Source organism: Geotrypetes seraphini, chromosome 5, assembly GCF_902459505.1.
Source record: "Geotrypetes seraphini chromosome 5, aGeoSer1.1, whole genome shotgun sequence".
NCBI classification, from domain to species: Eukaryota; Metazoa; Chordata; class Amphibia; order Gymnophiona; family Dermophiidae; genus Geotrypetes; species Geotrypetes seraphini.
The window spans coordinates 269,642,990-269,662,390 of NC_047088.1; the positions used below are offsets into that span (position 1 = coordinate 269,642,990).

Sequence of the window (19,401 nt, forward strand, 5' to 3'; positions counted from 1 at the left end):
GGTTTCATCTAACAGACGCTGCAGGCCCAAGAAGCAACTGATAATGTGGAAGCCATGTGGTCAACCCTAAAATCGACCCTTCACGAGGCAACTGTCCGCTACATAAAATCGGCAAATAAACAACAAAGGAAAAAGAAACCCCGATGGTTCACTGATGAGGTCTCGTACCTCGTCAAGGAGAAGAAAAGAGCATTTCTTTCATACAAACGAACCGGGGAAAAAGAAGCTAACATCGAATACAGGACAAGGTCTGCAGTGGTCAAAACAGCAGTCAGGGAGGCCAAAGTTCAAGTGGAAGAAACTCTAGCAAAGAACATTAAGAAAGGGGACTAATCCTTCTTCAGGTATATTAGTGACAGGAAAAAGAACACAAACGGGATAGTACGCCTTAGAACGCCAGACGGGAATTATGTGGAAACAGATTCCGATAAAGCCAGACTACTGAATGATTATTCTGCTCAGTCTATACCTGCGAGGCACCAGGGCACGGGCCACAGCTGGAAGCAAAGCAAAGCAAGGAAGACCCATTTAAGAATTTTGAATTCACGCCAGCTGAGGTTTACAGCGAACTGTTAAGACTCAAGGTGAGCAAAGCCATGGGACCGGACAAATTGCACCCAAGAGTGCTCAGAGAGCTGTGTGATGTACTGGCGGAACCGTTGGCCATGCTCTTCAATCTTTCCCTAAGTAAGGGAAGAGTCCCCCTGGACTGGAAAACAGCCAACGTCGTTCCTCTGCACAAAAAGGGATGCAGAGCAGAGGCTGCGAATTACAGACCAGTGAGTCTCACATCAATAGTGTGTAAACTCATGGAAACACTACTTAAAGGAAAATTAGACATGATTTTGGACGAGGGGAATCTAAGGGATCCCAGTCAACATGGATTCACTAAGGGAAGGTCATGCCAATCCAATCTTATCAGCTTCTTTGATTGGGTAACAGGGAAGCTAGACTCGGGAGAATCTCTGGACATTGTATACTTGGATTTCAGTAAAGCTTTTGACAGCGTCCCACACCGTAGACTGTTAAGCAAGATGAAATCGATGGGGTTAGGTGAGACACTAATTGCTTGGGTTAATGATTGGCTGAGCGGTAGACTTCAGAGGGTGGTGGTCAACGGCACCCTTTCTGAGACATCGGATGTGACCAGCGGAGTGCCACAGGGCTCAGTCCTGGGCCCATTCCTTTTTAACATATTATAAGAACATAAGAACATAAGTAGTGCCTCTGCCGGGTCAGACCAGAGGTCCATCCCGCCCAGCAGTCCGCCCCCGCGGCGGCCCAACAGGTCATGACCTGCCTTAATCACCAGAAGGGGCCCCCTTGCCCCCTAGGTTTCTCATCGAAGTCCTATCTTCCCATCAATGTCCTAACCCTCCGGCCTTGCACCTGCACGACCTGGTGAGCTGTCTATACTTATGCAACACCCCAGCACCTCCCTCAGTACCCCACGATCCCCTTTTCCCTCAGGAATCTGTCCAATCCCTGTTTGAATCCCTGTACTGTACTCTGCCGGATCACTTCCTCCGGGAGCGCATTCCATTTGTCCACGACCCTTTGGGTGAAGAAAAACTTCCTTGCATTTGATTTGAACCTATCTCCCTTCAGTTTCTCTGAGTGCCCCCTTGTACCTGTCGTCCCTTTTAGTCTGAAGAACCTGTCCCTGTCCACCCTCTCTATGCCCCTAAGTATTTTGAAGGTCTCTATCATATTCCCCCTGAGCCTCCTTTTTTCCAGAGAGAAGAGCCCCAGTTTATCCAGCCTCTCAGCATATGGGAAGTTTTCCAGCCCTCTTACCAATTTCGTTGCCCTCCTTTGGACTCTCTCAAGAACTGCCATGTCCTTCTTGAGGTGCGGTGACCAATATTGAACGCAGTATTCCAGATGTGGGCGCACCATCGCTCGATACAGCGGCATGATGACTTCCCGCGTCCTGGTTGATATGCCCCTCTTGATGATGCCCAGCATCCTGTTGGCTTTCTTCGAGGCTGCTGCACACTGTGCGGATGGTTTCATGGATGGATCCACTAGCACACCCAAGTCTCTCTCAAGTCCGGTGTCTTCCAGCAATCTCCCCCCCATTTTATACTCGAACAACGGGTTCTTTTTCCCTATGTGCATGACCTTGCATTTATCTACGTTAAAGCGCATTTGCCATTTGTTTGCCCAGTCCTCCAGCTTATCGAGGTCCCTTTGCAGTTCCTCACACTCCTCCCTGGTCCTAACTCTGGCGCAGAGCTTGGTATCGTCTGCAAATTTTATAACCTCACACTTTGCCTCCGTTTCCAGGTCATTGATAAATATGTTGAAGAGTAGCGGCCCCAGCACCGATCCCTGCGGCACACCGCTCGTGACTCCCCGCCAGTCAGAATATTGGCCCTTTACTCCGACCCTCTGTAGTCTACCTGACAGCCAGTGCTTGATCCATCTGTGTACATCCCCGCCCACCCCGTGGTTCCACAGCTTCCTAAGCAGCCTTTCATGTGGCACCTTGTCAAAGGCCTTTTGAAAATCGAGGTAAATGATGTCTATGGGTTCCCCTTTGTCCACCTGACTGCTTATTCCCTCAAAGAAGTACAGAAGGTTTGTCAGGCACGACCTTCCCTTACAGAATCCGTGCTGGCTTGTCCGCAGTAGGCCATTTTTCTCGATGTGCTCGCAAATGCTGTCCTTGATCATTGCTTCCACCATCTTCCCTATAACTGAAGTCAGGCTCACCGGCCTGTAGTTCCCGGGGTCACCTCTCAATCCCTTCTTAAAGATAGGTGTGACATTCGCCAGTTTCCAGTCCTCTGGTACCTCTCCAGTTTTCAAGGATAGGTTGCAAACATGCTGGATTGCGCCCCGCTATTTCCTGACTTAGTTCCTTTAGAACCCTTGGGTGGATCCCGTCCGGTCCCGGTGATTTGCCGCTTTTCAGTCTGTCAATCTGCTTGAGGACATCCTCCCGACTTACCTCTATATGCCCCAATCTTTTGGCCTGCTCCCCACTCATGAGCTCCTCTGAGTCCGGTATATTGGACGTGTCCTCGCTCGTGAAGACCGACGAGAAGAACGTGTTCAACCTCTCAGCTACCTCTTTATTCTCCTTAATCACTCCCTTCCTATCCCCATCGTCCAATGGCCCCACCTCCTCTCTCACTGGTTGCTTCCCCTTTACGTAACTGAAGAATGCCTTGAAGTTTTTCGCCTCCCTGGCCAGCCCCTCCTCGTATTTCCCTTTTGCTTTTCTAATCTCTCATTGGCATTCCTTTTGGCATTTCCTGTGCTCCTGGTGATTTTCCTCCGTTGGATCCCTTTTCCATTTCCGGAAGGACACTTTCTTGTCACTGATTACCCTCTTTACTTCAGGTGTCATCCAAACCGGGTCTTTTGACCGCTTGTTCTTGCGGCCTTTCCTGAAACTGGGGATGTACAGTTTTTGCGCTTCCTGCAGTGTGTCCCTGAGAAGGGTCCAGGCGCTCCCTACAGTCTCCATCCTAAATCCGTTCCTGAGCTTCCTCCCCACCATTTTCCTCATAGCAACATAGTTCCCTTTCCTGAAGTTGAGCGCAGTCGTTGCGGTCCTCCCCACTTTGGGTGACCCTCTTTCTAATGTGAATCTGATCACGTTGTGATCACTGTTGCCTAGTGTTCCTCCCACTTCTACCCCTCTTGCAGGCCCCCCTAATCCGTTAAGGATGAGGTCAAGAGTAGCATCCCCTCGCGTCGGTTCCTTGACTAGTTGCTCCATGAAGCAGTCCCTCACAGCTTCTACGAATCCTGCTTCCCTCGTGGAGTTGGAGTGTCCCGTACTCCAGTCTATCCCCGGGTAGTTGAAGTCCCCCATCACTGTTACACTTCCAGTCCTGCATTCCTGTCTCAGTTCTGCTTCCAAGTCTTGTCCTATTGTTTCTGACGCACCAGGCGGGCGATAATACAGCCCCAGCTTTATGTCTGCACTCTTCTTTCCCGGCAATTTGACCCATAGCGATTCTAGCTCCTCTGCCTTTGTTGCCATATCGATCCCAATCGAGTAGATATAGTCCTTTATATACAGCGCTATGCCTCCCCCCTTCTTGTGGGTCCTGTCCCTCCTGTAGAGCTTGTACCCTGGCAGCGCCACATCCCATTGATTTTCCTCTGTCCACCAGGTTTCTGTAATTCCTATTATATCCAGGTCCTCCCCCTTGGCCATGACTTCCAGTTCACCCATCTTAGCCATGAGGCTTCTTGCATTTGCGTATAAGCACTGTAGGTCCCGGTGTTTGTCCTCCACCTCTGCCTTTACCTGGGCCGCCTTCCCTTGGGTCTCGGGCCGTTTTCCCGCTCCCGGTGCCTCTGCTGTGCCCTCCGCCTTTACCCTCGCAACTCTCTTCCTCCCCATGTCCCCTCCACCCCACCTCCCCGCTTTTCCCCGGGGAGTACCAGCCCCCTCCTGTGCTATCGTCCCCTGGGCCTTGGTTTGTTCCCCCTTGCCCTGTGGCTCCACCTTATTGCCTTCTGTTTGCACCCTGGTGCCATCTTGTCCTCCTGAATCCCCTGTTTTCCCCTTCCCCTTAGACTTCTCCCAGCAAGTTGCTGTTACCTGGTGTTTCCCTCGTTGTCTGATCGCGAGTTCCATCAGACCCCCGTCCTCCTCCCTGCAGTCAGCCCATTCAGCATCTTTTCTTGATACTGCTGTCCGAAGCGTCATCAGGTCAGCTGTCGGCTTTCCCCCTCTCTGTAGTTTAAAGCCCTCTCGATCTCCTTCTTTACGTTGGCTGCTAGTATTCTTGTTCCCGCCGTGCTCAGTTGCAGGCCATCCCGCCTGTAGAGCTTGCTCTTTCCCCAGAAGGACGACCAGTTCCTCACAAAGTGGAAGCCCTCCTCCTTGCACCAGCTCCTCAGCCACGCATTCACCTCCTGGAGCTCGGCCTGCCTCCTTGCATCTGCCCTCGGGACCGGCAGGATCTCCGAAAATGCTATCCTCTGTGACCTCCGTTTCAGCTTCCTTCCCAGGACCCTGAACTGGTCTGTTAGCGCAGGCATGCTGAAATTCCTCCGGCTCACATCATTTGTTCCGAAGTGGACAATTACTGCTGTCTCCTCCGTTTCGGCTCCGTCCAAGATCCTCTCGATTCTGTCGGCAATGTCCTTTGTCCTGGCCCCAGGGAGACATGTCACCAGCCGGTCCTCTCGACCTCCGGCTATGTGACTGTCCACCTCCCTCAGGATCGAGTCTCCCACAACAATTGCAGTCTTTCCCTTCCTTAAGAGCCTCCTCTGCCTCATGTCCGTGTCCATGGTGAATCTGGGCGCTCCTCCCTCGGGGTCCTTGGCCTCCTCTGCCCTCCTGGCCTCTCCACTGGCCTCTCCACTAGGTCCATCCTCCGGTGGGTCCTGGCTCTCGACTGATGACACCTGTCTGAGTTGCTGCTGGTTCTGCTCCTCGACCCTCCTGTAGCTCTCCTCGATGAATCTCTCAAGGTCCCTCACCTGATCTTCAATGGAGCTGTTTCTGTCTGGATCCTCAGACGCCTGGCATGGCTCCTCTGGGACTTGACACAAGGGCTTCAGGGTAAAGTAACACTATTCGCTGATGACGCCAAAATATGTAATATAGTAAGTGAAAGCAATCGGCAGGATAGTATGACGCAGGATCTGCTTACGTTGGAAAACTGGTCCTCGACGTGGCAGCTGGGCTTCAACGTTAAGAAATGTAAGGTCATGCATCTCGGCAGCGGAAATCCATGCAAAACTTACACCTTAAATGGAGAAACATTAGCTAGGACTTCAGAAGAACGAGACTTGGGAGTAATCATCAGTGCAGACATGAAGGCTGCCAAACAAGTAGAGAAGGCCTCATCCAAGGCAAGGCAAATGATGGGATGTATCAGTAGAAGCTTCAACAGCCGCAAACCTGAAGTCATAATGCCATTATACAGAACCATGGTCAGACCTCATCTGGAATACTGTGTGCAATTCTGGAGGCCACATTACCATAAAGACGTGCTTAGAGTTGAGTCGGTTCAACGGATGGCCACTAGGATGATCTCCGGGTTTAAAGGTCTCCCGTACGAAGAAAGACTAAACAAATAGCAGCTCTACACTCTAGAGGAACGCAGGGAAAGGGGGGGACATGATTGAGACATTTAAATACATCACAGGACGTGTCGAGGTGGAAGACGACATCTTCTTTTCCAAAGGACCCTCGGTCACAAGGGGGCATCCGCTCAAACTCAGAGGAGGGAAATTTAATGGTGACACCAGGAAGTATTTCTTCACAGAAAGGGTGGTAGATCACTGGAACAAGCTTCCAATGCAGGTGATCAAGGCCACCAGCGTGCTTGACTTTAAGAATAAATGGGACATACACGTGGGATCCCTACGAGGGTAGAGTTAAGGAACTAGGTCATTAGTACTCAGACTTAATGGGGTGGGTCAGAAAAGTGGGCAGACGATGGGCTATAGCCCTTTTCTGCCGTCAAATTTCTATGTTTCTATGTTATGTAGTAGTCTCACCTAGTACCATATATTTTTCTTTCCTAGATACATATATATATATATATATATATATATATATTTTTTTTTTTTACCTTTAGCAGAGCACATTTCAGTCTGGGGAGAAATCACTGGTAGCAAACAAACTTTCACAATTTCTTCAGCAATCTCAGCTTCTATTAAAAGGGAAAGATATGGTATGGATGAGCTGTCATTTTCTATGTTAAAAATACATTTAAAATCACTCAAACTAAACTCATAATGTGTTCCACATTTGACAAAACATATTATACATGTTGCTGATCCCCTAGATCAGTCCGATGCTTTTAAAATGGCTGCCTTTATCAATCAGGTTCCTAGGAACCCCTTAGCTTTGATCTTCCATGAATACAAAAGTTTCCAGTTTCTCCTACATTCCGTTATTATTAACCTCATACAGTACAGCCCTAGAGCAGTCACGTATGAGAGCAGAAAGTACACTGCTTTATCCCCCTTTGGTTGCTCCCACCCTCTCCAAGGTAGGGCGAACGAGAGGGCACTCTCTAAAATTGAAAGGGGATATATTCCGTACAAACGTAAGGAAATTCTTCTTCACCCAGAGAGTGGTAGAAAACTGGAACGCTCTTCTGGAGTCTGTTATAGGGGAAAACACCCTCCATGGATTCAAGATAAAGTTGGACAAGTTCCTGCTATACTGAAATGTATGCAGGTGAAGCTGGACTCATTTAGAGCACTGGTATTTGACCTGGGGGCTGCCGCGTGAGCGGACTGCTGGGCACAATGGACCACTGGTCTGACCCAGCAGCGGCAATTCTTATGTTCTTATGTACCTTGATTACCCTCGGGTGGATGCCATCCGGTCCCAAGGATTTATCATTTTTAAGCCTATCAATCTGCCTGCATACCTCTTCCAGACTGAACATCGACCCTGTCAGTTTCCCATCTTCATTTCCTGTGTATAGCCGGTCGGCTTCTGGTATATTGGATATATCCTCTTCGGTAAATACAAATGCAAAAAATGTGTTCAGTTTGTCGGCGATGGCTTTGTCCTCCTTTAGTATTCCCTTTATTCCATGGTCATCCAATGGCTCCACTGCTTCCTTCGCAGGTCGTTTCCCCTTAACAGTGGCGTACCTAGGGGGGGCAGGGGGGGCACAGGAGAGAGCTGGACGGGGGACCCGCGGAGTTAAATACATCTCGAGCCGCGAGGCTCATCTTCTGTTCCTACCTGCCCTGCCGCTCACATATAGCCGATAGGAAGTGTTCCCCGATGTCAGCGCTGACGTCGGAGAATACTTCCGGTCGGCTATTTGGGTGCGGCAGGGCAGGCAGGAAACAGGAGACAAGCCTCGCGGCTCGAGCTCCGTGTTGCTGAGAAAGTTGCAAAGATGGGCTGGGAGGCAAACGCGGAACACAAAAGGGGGGAGGGAGTGCATTTTGGTCACAAGGCATGAACTTGGGAGAGAGGAAGGGAGGGAAAGAGATGCTGAGGTGGGGGATGGAATGGGTTTTTGGACACAGAAGGCATGGACTTAGGAGAGAGGAAGGGAGGGAAAGATATGCTGAGGTGGGGGAGTGAATGTGTTTTTGGACACAGAAGGCATGGACTTGGGAGAGAGGAAGGGAGGGAAAGAGATGTTGAGGTGGGGGAGGAAATGCGTTTTTGGACACAGAAGGCATGAACTTGGGAGAGAGGAAGGGAGGGAAAGAGATGCTGAGGTGGGGGAGGGAATGTGTTTTTGGACACAGAAGGCATGGACTTAGGAGAGAGGAAGGGAGGGAAAGAGATGGTTGTGTACACGGGGAATAGAAGAAAGGAGAATTTTTGGTCATAGGGAGGGAGTGAGGTTCAGATAGTGGCATACCAAGGCGGGGGGGTGGGGGGGGCGGTCTGCCCCGCCCCGGGTTTACGTCCCAAGGGGGTGCACAGCTGGCCACCCTCCATTGTTCTCCCTAGGCTGGCAAACTGCGGCTCTTTAGCCACTTGAGTGCTACCGCCGCCATCGGAAACAGGCCGGCGCCGAGTTCTCCCTTCTATACCCTGTGGGGCCGACCAACTCTCGCCACCCGCATCAATTCTGACGTCGGAGAGGATGTTCTGGGCCAGCCAATCGCTGCCTGGCTGGCTTAGAACGTCCTCTCCGACGTTAGAATTGACGTCGGGTGGCGAGAATTGGTCAGCCCTGCGGGGAAGAGAAGCAAGGCGAACTTGGTGCCAGCCTGTTCCCGATGGCGGCAGTGGCAGCCTATTCCCCAGTGGCGGTGGCAGCATTTTACCAATGGTGGTGGCATAGGGGAGGGCAGGGAGAAAGAAAGAAAGGGGGGACAGGGAGCCAGAAACAAAGAAAGGGGCAGGGTGAAACAAAGAAAAATGGGGCACGGAGAGAGAGAGAAAGACAGACATACAGGACGAAAGAGGGTATGGAGAGAGAAAGAAAGAAGGGGGCAGGGTGAAACAAAGAAAGAAATGGGGCACGGAGAGAGAGAGAAAAACAGACATACAGAAAGAAAGGGGGTATGGAGAGAGAGAAAAAGAAAGAAGGGGCAGGGTGAAACAAAGAAAAAGTTTGGGGAGGGAATGAGGTCTGGAGGAGAGGAAGCATACAGGAGGCTGAAAGAAGGGAAGAAATATTGGATGCACAGTCAGAAGAATAAAGTGCAACCAGAGACTGATGAAATTACCAAAGGTAGGAAAAATGATTTTATTTTCAATTTAGTGATCAAAATGTGTCTGCTTTGAGAATTTATATATGCTGTCTATATTTTGCACTATGACCCCCTTTTACTAAACCGCAATAGCGTTTTTTAGCGCAGGGAGCCTATGAGCGTTGAGAGCAGCGTGGGGCATTCAGCGCAGCTCCCTGCACTAAAACCCGCTATCGCGTTTTAGTAAAAAGGGAGGGGGAATATTTGTCTATTTTTGTATAGTTGTTACTGAGGTGACATTGCATAAAGTCATCTGCCTTGACCTCTTTGAAAACCCGCGGAATATAAATGATAATTAACATGTTCTCTACATACGGTGTGCTTTGTGTTTTTAAAATTTTATTGTTGGTAGATCATTTTGACTTGGCCACAAAGGTAAGGGGGGGGGAGGGAGGGGAGCTGCTGAAAGACATCTAGTAATCCTTGCAGGCTTGACTGTGCAGGGAATTATTTTTGTAAAATCATGTTTTGTTATGTGACTGGCATTATTTAGACTTTAATTTCTATGAATGAATAGAATGAAAATGATATAAATTACTTGCTTGTTTTTATGTGCGTGCGCTGAAGGAAAGTGGAGAGAGAGTGGGCTGAGGACGCTGAAGGGAAATGGGGAAGAGAGAGTGGGGAGAAGACGCTGATTTATAAATTGACAATTGTACAGAATATTGTTTATTTTATACTTTAATATAAACAATTCAAGGCTTGTGTGGATGGAATCAGGTGGTTTGCGAGGATGGGGACCGAGCTTACGGGGATTAGTCCAATAAAATGGTATTTTTTTATTTCTCATTATTTGTTTTATTTTTATTTGTTAATTTGTAAAGTGGTGATTGTTATTTATCAGTTTTTTCAAATTTACATCTACTGTCTTTATATTTTGCACTGTATTAGAGGACATGTGTTACTGTTTTTGTGGTGTTGCATTGTATCCAGGGTCTGGTTTCTTGGTGGTTCAGTTTAACTTTTGTCTACATATTTCTATTTTTAGTTTGTGATTATTCCATATTGGGCGAGGGTGTATCTCTATTCTGTGTGTATGAAAAGAACATAGTTTTCAGTTGGCATTGACTACAGGATCAATTGACTGTGTGGGATCTGGCTTGTTTAGTTTTACAATGTATGTGTTGGTGTTCTAGTGCTCACTGCAGTTTGTGCGATATGTGGATTGTTACTAAAAATCATATTTTTCATATAGATGGGGGTATGTGTCAAAAAATGATGGGCCCCGGGTGCCATATACCCTAGGTACGCCACTGCCCCTTAATATATTGAAAGAATGGCTTAAAACTTTTTGCCTCCTTGGCTATTTTTTCCTCATAGTGTCTTTTGGCCCCTCTTACCACCTTATGGCACTTGCTTTGATGTTGTTTGTGCTTTTTCCAGTTTTCCTCCATTTTTGTCCTTCTTGTCTCTGATCGCTTCCTTCACTGTTACAGTGAGCAACGCCGGTTCCTTATTCTTTTTCCACTTAGAACACTTGTTGATACGCAGTATATATATATTTTGCGCTTCAGTGACTGTGTCCTTAAAAGTGGACCATGCTTTCTCTAGCATATTTACAGTGCTTATCCTCTTCCTAATCTTCTTCCTCACCATAACTCTCATCCCTTCGTAGTTCCCTTTTCGGAAGTTCAGTGCCATGGCCGTCATTCTGGATTGAATTTTTGTTCCTGTGTCCAGGTTGAAGTGGATCATATTGTGATCACTGTTTCCCAGCATCCCTTCTACTTCTATACCTTGCGCCTGTCCTTGTAGTCCATTTAAAATTAAGTCCAGAATTGCATTTCCTCTCATATTTTCCTTGACAAGTTGTTCCAGGAAGCAATCGCCTACAGCATGCAGGAACTTGGTCTCCCTACTGCAGCTGGAGGTGTCTAGGTTCCAATACATCCCCGGATAATTGAAGTCACCCATGATAACTGTGTTGCCTCCCTTGAATTTGTGTTTAATCTCATCCGTCATTTCTCCACAGTCTCTTTGGACTGCCCTGGAGGTCAGTAGTAGATGCCGATCTTCATATCCGTTCCATTTGTTCCCGGTATTGTGGCCCATAGAGACTCCACCTTATTGTTCGTTTCCAGTATGTTTTCTCTGATAGACTCAATTCCCTCTTTTATGTATAGGGCAATACCCCCACCTTTTTGTCCTACTCTGTCTCTGCGGTATAGCTTGTATCCCGGCAGCACAGTGTCCCAGACGTTTTCCTCGTTCCACCATGTTTCTGTGATGCCGATTATGTCTAGGTTATCTTTTTGAGCCATAACTTCCAATTCCCCTATCTTATTCCTTAGGCTCCTTGCATTTGTATACATACACTTAAGTTTGCGGCCTGTTACTTTCTTGCATTTCCTTCGCCCTTCTGTCTCTCTCGCTTCTATCCCTTTTGATCTGTCAGGATTTCTATCTTGCCTATGATCCATTGAGTCTTCCCTGCAATCTTCTTGGACGGCATCCTCTGAGTATACTGTTTCCCGAACCATCGACTCTTGGTCGACTGTTGGCTTTCCCCTTCTTAGTTTAAAAACTTCTAATTTCTCGCTTGATGTTGCTTGCAAGTAGCCTCATTCTGTCTCCGCTGAGGTGGAGTCCATCCTTCTTGTATAGCTTGCCCTTCCTCCTGAACGTCGTCCAGTTGCACATGAAGTGGAATCCTTCTTCCTCACACCAGCGCCTTATCCATGCGTTGACTGCTTGCAGCTCCATCTGTCTCTTCCTGTTGGCCCTGAGTACCAGCAAGATCTCCGAGAACACTACCCTCGGTGTTCTGGTCTTCTGCTTTCTTTCTAGCATTCGGAACTGGTCTTTCAGTGTTTCCCTGCTGTAGTTCCTGTTGCTCATGTCGTTTGTCCCAATGTGGATCACCACTGCCATATCTCCCCTTTCCGTACTGTTGATGATCCTGTCAATGTGGCTCACTATATCCTCTACCTTGGCTCCTGGTAGGCAAGTCACCAGCTGATCCTTTCTTCCTCCCGCTATGTGGCTGTCAACTTGTCGGATGATGGAGTCCCCCATGACGACTGATGTCATCTCTATCTTCTCATGCCTTTATAGCTGCAGGTCCGTGTCCTTGTACTTCCATCTCTCTAGCTGCAAGTCCGTGTCCTCAGCACACTTCCATTTTTCCTCATCCCAGCGTTGGCTTGCACTGGACTTGTCTTCCTGTGGATTCCCTCCTCTATTTCCAGGTCCCGCTGCTGTGTCATCTATTCCTTTTTTGTGGTTGCCCTCCAGGTGGTCTTCACTTACTGTAGGTGTATCTTGGCAGTTCCTCTGTTGCTGTTGATTTATCATGGCTTCTCTGTATGCCTCCTCGATGAACTTCTCTAACTCCCTGACTACTTCTTCAATGTTCCTCTCAGTCATGAAGTTTTCTGTCTCTCTGATCTCCTCCTAAACTTCTAGAAGTGTTTATAGTTCTAGTACTATGCCCTCCAGTAGTCTGACTTGCTTCTTCAGGCCCTCCAGTTCCTCGCATCAAGCCTTAGGCCCCTCCCTGGCACATTCCAGGATGCACTGAGAAGGGGAAGGGCCACCATTTTGTAAGAGGTGGGCTTGTCAGCCAGAGGGTAAGCACCCCATTGTCCGGACTTCCTGAATAAGGTAGGGAGGGAAGGGGTTGGCAGGGGCATGGGGGGAGTTGTCGAGTTGGTAGAGTCTGAGGATTGTGTAAGTGCAGCAGAAGAGAGTAGGCATCTCTCCTGCTGTGGGGAGTAGTCAGGGGATTGTGTGAGCACAGTGAGAGAGAGTGGGCATCTCTCCCACTGTAGAGGTGGGGGTAGAGTCGTAGATTGTGCAAGTGCGGTGGGAGCGAGTGGGCATGCCTCCTGCTATTATTCAATTTGGGGTTTGTTTGTTATATTTTATTTTGCATGGGGGAGGGTTCTGAGCTGTCAAACCTTACTTTCCTGTCAGTGCCTAAGCCAAATCAGAACTCAGGCACTGATCAGAAAGTAAGGCTACGACAGCTCAGACCTGTTGGCAAATTTCAGTGCAAATGTGGCATGTGCTGTCTAACTCCTACTATACAGCTACAGCTCACTTCATAGATATCATTTACGTTGACTTCCAAAAAGCCTTCGACAAGGTGCCACACGAAAGACTACTAAGGAAGCTATGGAACCATGGGGTGCAAGGAGAGGTCCACCGATGGATCAAAAACTGGCTGGCGGACAGGAAACAGAGGGTTGGAGTAAAGGGACATTACTCAGACTGGCAATGGGTCACGAGCGGAGTTCCACAGGGGTCGTGCTGGGACTGCTCCTATTCAATATATTCATTAACGACCTGGAAGCAGGAACAAATTGTGAGGTTATTAAATTTGCGGATGACACCAAACTATATCGCAAGGTCAATAACATGGAGGACTGCGAAGACTCCAAAAAGATCTGACAACACTGGAAAAATGGGCCAAAAAGTGGCAAATGAGTTTCAACATAGGGAAATACAAGGTCATGCATATAGGGAAAAAAAACCCGATGTTCACTTACAAAATGAGGGGATCAGCGCTAGGAGTGAGCGACCTTGAAAGAGACCTGGGAGTGATGGTAGACACAACACTGAAGGCATCGGCGCAGTGTGCCACGGCCTCAAGGAAAGCAAACAGAATGTTGGGTATCATTAAGAAGGGTATCACGACCAGGACAAAGGAAGTCATCCTGCCACTGTATCGTGCTATGGTGCGCCCGCACCTGGAGTACTGTATTCAGTTCTGGTCGCCGTACCTCAAGAAGGACATGGAGGTACTTGAGAGGGTCCAGAGAAGAGCAACTAAGCTAATAAAGGGCATGGAGGACCTCTCATATACTGACAGACTGAAAAAGCTAGGGCTTTTCTCCCTGGAAAAGCGGAGACTTAGAGGAGACATGATAGAACCTTCAAGATCATGAAGGGCATAGAAAAAATAGACAGGGACAGATTTTTCAAATTAAGGGGATCAATAAGTACAAGGGGGCACTCAGAGAAATTGAAAGGGGAGAAGTTTAGAACAAACGCTAGGAAGTTCTTTTTCACACAGAGGGTGGTGGATACATGGAATGCGCTACCAGAGGATGTGATAAACAGGAGCACGCTACAGGGGTTCAAAGAAGCTTTGGATAGGTACTTGGAAGACAAAGGGATTGAGGGGTACAGATTAAAGGTAGATTATAGGGATGGGAATAGAGGTAAGTTACAAAATTAATCAGGGACCACTGTTCAGGCACTAGGCCTGATGGGCCTCCGCAGGAGCGGACCGCTGAGCAAAATGGACCTCTGGTCTGACTCAGCGGGGGCAACTTCTTATGTTCTTATGTTCTTATCTCAGGTTTTAGTGCTGAAAGCAAGGACTTCTCTGAGTTATATTGACTACTGTAAGAAGTTTCTGTTCAGCCAACCCCTAATTCTGTAATCTTGATGTCACCAACCAGACTCTGAATTAATTGAACAGTTCTTTGCTTCATTTATTAAACCACTTACAGTCAGATGGTAGTTCAATGCAGTTCAAGCCTTCTCACTCCACCAGCTTATCAGGGCTACACTGGGAGTGTTAACTCTGTAGAGATGACGCCATTCTCTAGACTTAGGCGTAGAATCACTAAACTAACCTTTGTTGGGTGATCCGTGGCCGAGTCTTGCTGGGTGACCGATTCACTATGAGTCCTCATGCAAATTAATGTGATCAGAGACACGCCCCACAGCGAACCCACGGATCGCTGCAGAGCGATCCAGATGCATGCGCAGACCATCTTCTTTGCTTGTAGATGCGATCCACACATGCGCTTGCTCTCTGCACAAGTGCGGATCAGATCGGGCAGAAGGTTAGTGAATCGGGTCGGGGTTGAAACATGATCTGGCCCTTAGAAAATAATCTAAGCTGTGTTAGATCGTTAGAATTGAAGGGGTGGAAAAACCTGGTGGGAGAACACCACCACACTTAGGCTCTCATCCAGGCATGTGCTCAGCAATATGGCCACTGCTGTCCCCAGACTGGAGAAGGAGGCGGACCCATGCTCTGTGGAAAGCAAAGCCCTCTGGGAATCCGAGTCCACAGAGCACCCATAACCTATACATCTAATACAAACAACTGAGCAAATGCCGACATAACATGGAAGCAGAACATGGCACAACGAGGTTAGAGAATCACTCGGCGATGACAGAGAATCACTTCGAGTGCTCATTTTATTTTATTTTTTTATTTATTCTTCATTAAATTTTCAGTTCTTACAAAAGTGCAATACAACATACTTGTCTTAAATCTAAGAATTAAGCACTTATAAACATTCAGAAACAGATCAACCCTTAACAAAAATATCTCTCTCCCTTCCCAACCTCCCAGAAAAAATCATAAATCAGAAGATCATTTAAACATATATATCCCCCCCCCCCCGGATGTGCAATTATTACAACAAACAAATTAAAACTATAATAATTCTACAAAAGACAGCAATGGGCCCCAAATTAATTTAAAAATTTTTGTGTTCCCTGACAAATCAGCATTCATTTTTTTATATTTATACAATAAACATAAATTTGCCCACCAGAACGTAAAATTAAGACGGTCCCAACTTTTCCAGTTGCGTGTAATCAACTGCACAGCTGTACCTGTCATAATTAAAAAGTCTCTTTTATATTTATCTAAGGGATCCTTTACATGCAACACAGTTCCACAAATCACTCCCTCATAAGTCAAGGGGATCACAGACTCTAAAATATTATTAATATGTCTCCAAATCGACTTCTAAAAACTCAGTATCATAGGACAATAAACAGTAGGTGATCCAATGTTCCTATGTCTAGGTGACAATGCCAGCATCTATTAGACCTATAATTATCCAACTTATTCAATCTAACCTGGGTCCAAAAAGAACGATGTAACAAAAAAAACAACCATGTTTGTCTCATAGATGCTGACGCTGTACACCTCATTCTCCAAGACCAAATACATGGCCATCGAGATGCAGAAATATACTCTTTAGAGCGGAGAAAGCCTTTGATTGAGTTGAATGGACTTTTATGTATCAAGCATTAGATTGGTTTAGTATAGGTTCAGGATTTATACAAATGATTCAGACGTTGTATAGCTCCCCTGCTTCAAGATTATACATTAATAATAATTTATCAGAGCATTTTAATTTGCGGAGGGGGGGTTAGGCAAGGTTGTCCATTATCTCCTTTGCTTTTTGATATTGTATTAGAACCCTTGTTTTTTTTTTTTTTTTTTTTTTTTTACCATGAAGATTTATTAGTTTTCCAAAAATCAGATAACAAGAACAAAAGAAAAAGGTACAGAGTACAGTGGCAAACTGCATTTACAATTACAAAATGGAAAGGGCAAGATTAAGCTTAGGAAACTCAGGTACATACATTTTGTAAATATGCAACTAAAGGAGACCATCTCATTGTTACAGCTCGAGACTGACCTCTTTTCCTATATAGATGTAGATCATATTTTTGATGTTGCAAAACCATATTCCACCAGTGATGAACATGGAGTAAATCGGATGATTTCCAATTTGAAAGGACTAGTTTTTGCGCTAATATCAATAGAATATCAAATAGTTTTTTATGTTGTTCTACAAGAAGAATATGCGGAGATTGAGATTTAAACATTACTATTGAAAAGGCAATTCTTGTTTCAAATGGAAAATTGATTGCATAATAGTCCATACATCATACCAAAAGGAATAAGTAAAAGAGCATTCATATAACATGTGAATGATGGAACCAGGGTGTGATTTACAATTCCAGCAAATGTCAGAAGAACTAAGGCCAGATGTTTTAAGTTTATAAGGAGTCCATATTGCTTTATGATACAAGAAGTACATAGATTGCAATGTACTGGCTGAAGAAACTGCTTTTATGGTTTTAGACCATAAAAGAGACCAGGACTTAGTGTCAATTTGACAATTACAGTCTTTTTCCCATGTTTCCTTAAGTACTAGAGTGGATGGTATGTTGTTCATTAATAACAATTTATATAGTCTAGAGGCAACATGGCCTGTTGTCAAATATTGTGAAGCTATTTGAGGCAAGGTTGGTATATGGGAATGAAGAGAATCAATAAAGGGGATAGCAGATATACAATGTCTAAGTTGCAACCATTTAAAATAAGAAGAAGCAGGAAGGCCAAAATTAGTTTGGAGAACATTAAAAGGGAGCAATTTATAGTCTGTATCCAAAATATCAGAAAGGCACAAGATACCCTTATCTATCCATTCCTTCCATAGAAAAGGTTTCTTATTTATAAGAATATGAGTGTTAAACCACAAGGAGAGTGACAGCGACCGGAGATATGGATGATCTAGCTGGGAATCAAGTTCTAGTAGGCATTGTGACGTCTGTTTTAAAATGGGACTGAGGAGATTAATTGTAGAAGTCGTTAATAAAGTTGAGGGAGGAAGTGGTTGTATAGCTTGTTTTTCCACTTCGAACCATATTGGTGAGTATATATCACTTTCTGTGAACCAGTAAAGACCTTGGTGGGTGATGAATGCTTTATGGTATATAAGAAAATCAGGGAACAAAACACCACCTTTGTCTTTAGTTCTCTTAAGTTTTTGGAGGGCTATACGTGGTTGTTTATTTTTCCAAAGGAAAGAGGACAGGAGTGAGTCAAGTTTTTTGTAAAAGACAGATGGGAAAAGCGATGGAATCATAAGTAAAATATAGTTTATTTTAGGCATTAACATCATTTTAATTGTTTCAAGACGGCCCCACCATGATAAGTGTAACGGATGCCAAGAGTGAATCAGAGTCTTGACTAGTTGAGGAATATGTTGAGAGTTGATATTTATAGTATCTTCAATGGATGTGGTGAGTTCAATACCAAGATACTTTATTTTTGTGGGCGTCCATTGGAGCTGATAGGGCTTAATCATGGAGGAGTTGGAATAATGATTAAGAGGGAAAGATTCTGTTTTATCTTGGTTGAGCTTATATCCTGAGAAAGAGGAGTAATCTGAAATGGTTCGAAGAAGTTCTTTTATAGATGTCTCAGGATTAGAGATGTACAAAAACACATCGTCTGCGTAAGCAGAGAGCTTTACTTCAAAGGAATTACATACTATACCTGAGATATTCGGGTTCTGTCTAATGTGAAGTAATAGGGGTTCAAGCGCAAGGTTAAATAAATAGGGAGACAAAGGACATCCCTGTCTAGTTCCCCTATGTAGTCGAAAGGATGTAGAGAGGGTATTATTTGCAATAATTCTAGCAGAAGGATCAGCATATAGAACTCTGATCATGTTAATAAAGGAAGAGGGAGCACCAAACCATTTTAAGATAGAAAAAAGATAATTCCATTCAATTCTATCAAAAGCCTTCTCGGCGTCAAGCGAAAGGGCAATAATAGGATGCTTAGAATGTTCCGCAATATGTGCCAAATGAAAAAATAATCTAGTATTATCAGCAATTAGCCTACCAGGCATGAAGCCTATTTGATTTGGGTGGATAACTTTGTGTACTAGCATTTTTAACCTATTGGCTAGAATCTTCGCATATAATTTGTAGTCCACGTTTAATAGTGAAATGGGCCTGTAATTCTGTACCAGAACAAGATTTTTATTAGGTTTTGGTAAGACAGTAATAATGGCTTCAGAGAAACGTGAATTTATGACATTTTCAGGGGTCAGGAACTGAAATAGATGGTGTAGATGGTATATTAAATCATTCTGGAAAATCTTATAAAATTCCGCTGGAATTCCGTCAGCTCCAGGGGATTTATGAGATGGTAGTTGTTTCAGAGCGATCTGTAATTCTTCTAGAGTAATAGGTTTCTCTAGGATATGTACATCTGTTGCAGACCAATTGGGTTTCTCAATTCCCTGTAGAAAGGAGGATAAGGAAGACGACACGGAGGGTGAGTCAGACTGATACAATTTTTCGTAAAAAGTTTGAAACTCTGTCAAAATCTCAGTGAAGGAGGTTACGGTTATATCATCACTATTCTGGATGGCGGGAATCTGAATTTTATGCTTTTTCCTTTTTAGATAGGAGGCCAGTAACTTACCACTTTTATTTCCCTCTGCATAATACACAGCTTCGGTCGTAAAAATTTGCATTCCAGCCTGTTTAGAGAGGATAGAGTTATATTGATATTTGAGATGACATAAAGTATTATACTGGAGAGGATCTTTTGTAATGGAAAATTTGTTTTCTAATGTTGAAATTTGATTTTCTAAGTCTGTCAGAGCGGATTTTTCCAATTTGTGTTTATGGGAAGCAAGAGAAATAAATTCCCCTCTTAGCGAGGCC

The 19,401-nt window shown here is 45.5% G+C and overlaps 1 protein-coding gene across 1 annotated transcript in view; it reads right to left on the reverse strand.

Moving 5' to 3' along the window:
* The window catches only part of ADCY10 (adenylate cyclase 10), an 803,671-nt gene that overhangs the window by 314,913 nt on the left and 469,357 nt on the right, over positions 1-19,401 (reverse strand). Inside the window, exon 24 of the mRNA XM_033944139.1 lies at positions 6,558-6,638. Coding sequence (XP_033800030.1) covers positions 6,558-6,638 — 81 coding nt within the window. The remainder of the gene's footprint in view (positions 1-6,557; positions 6,639-19,401) is intronic.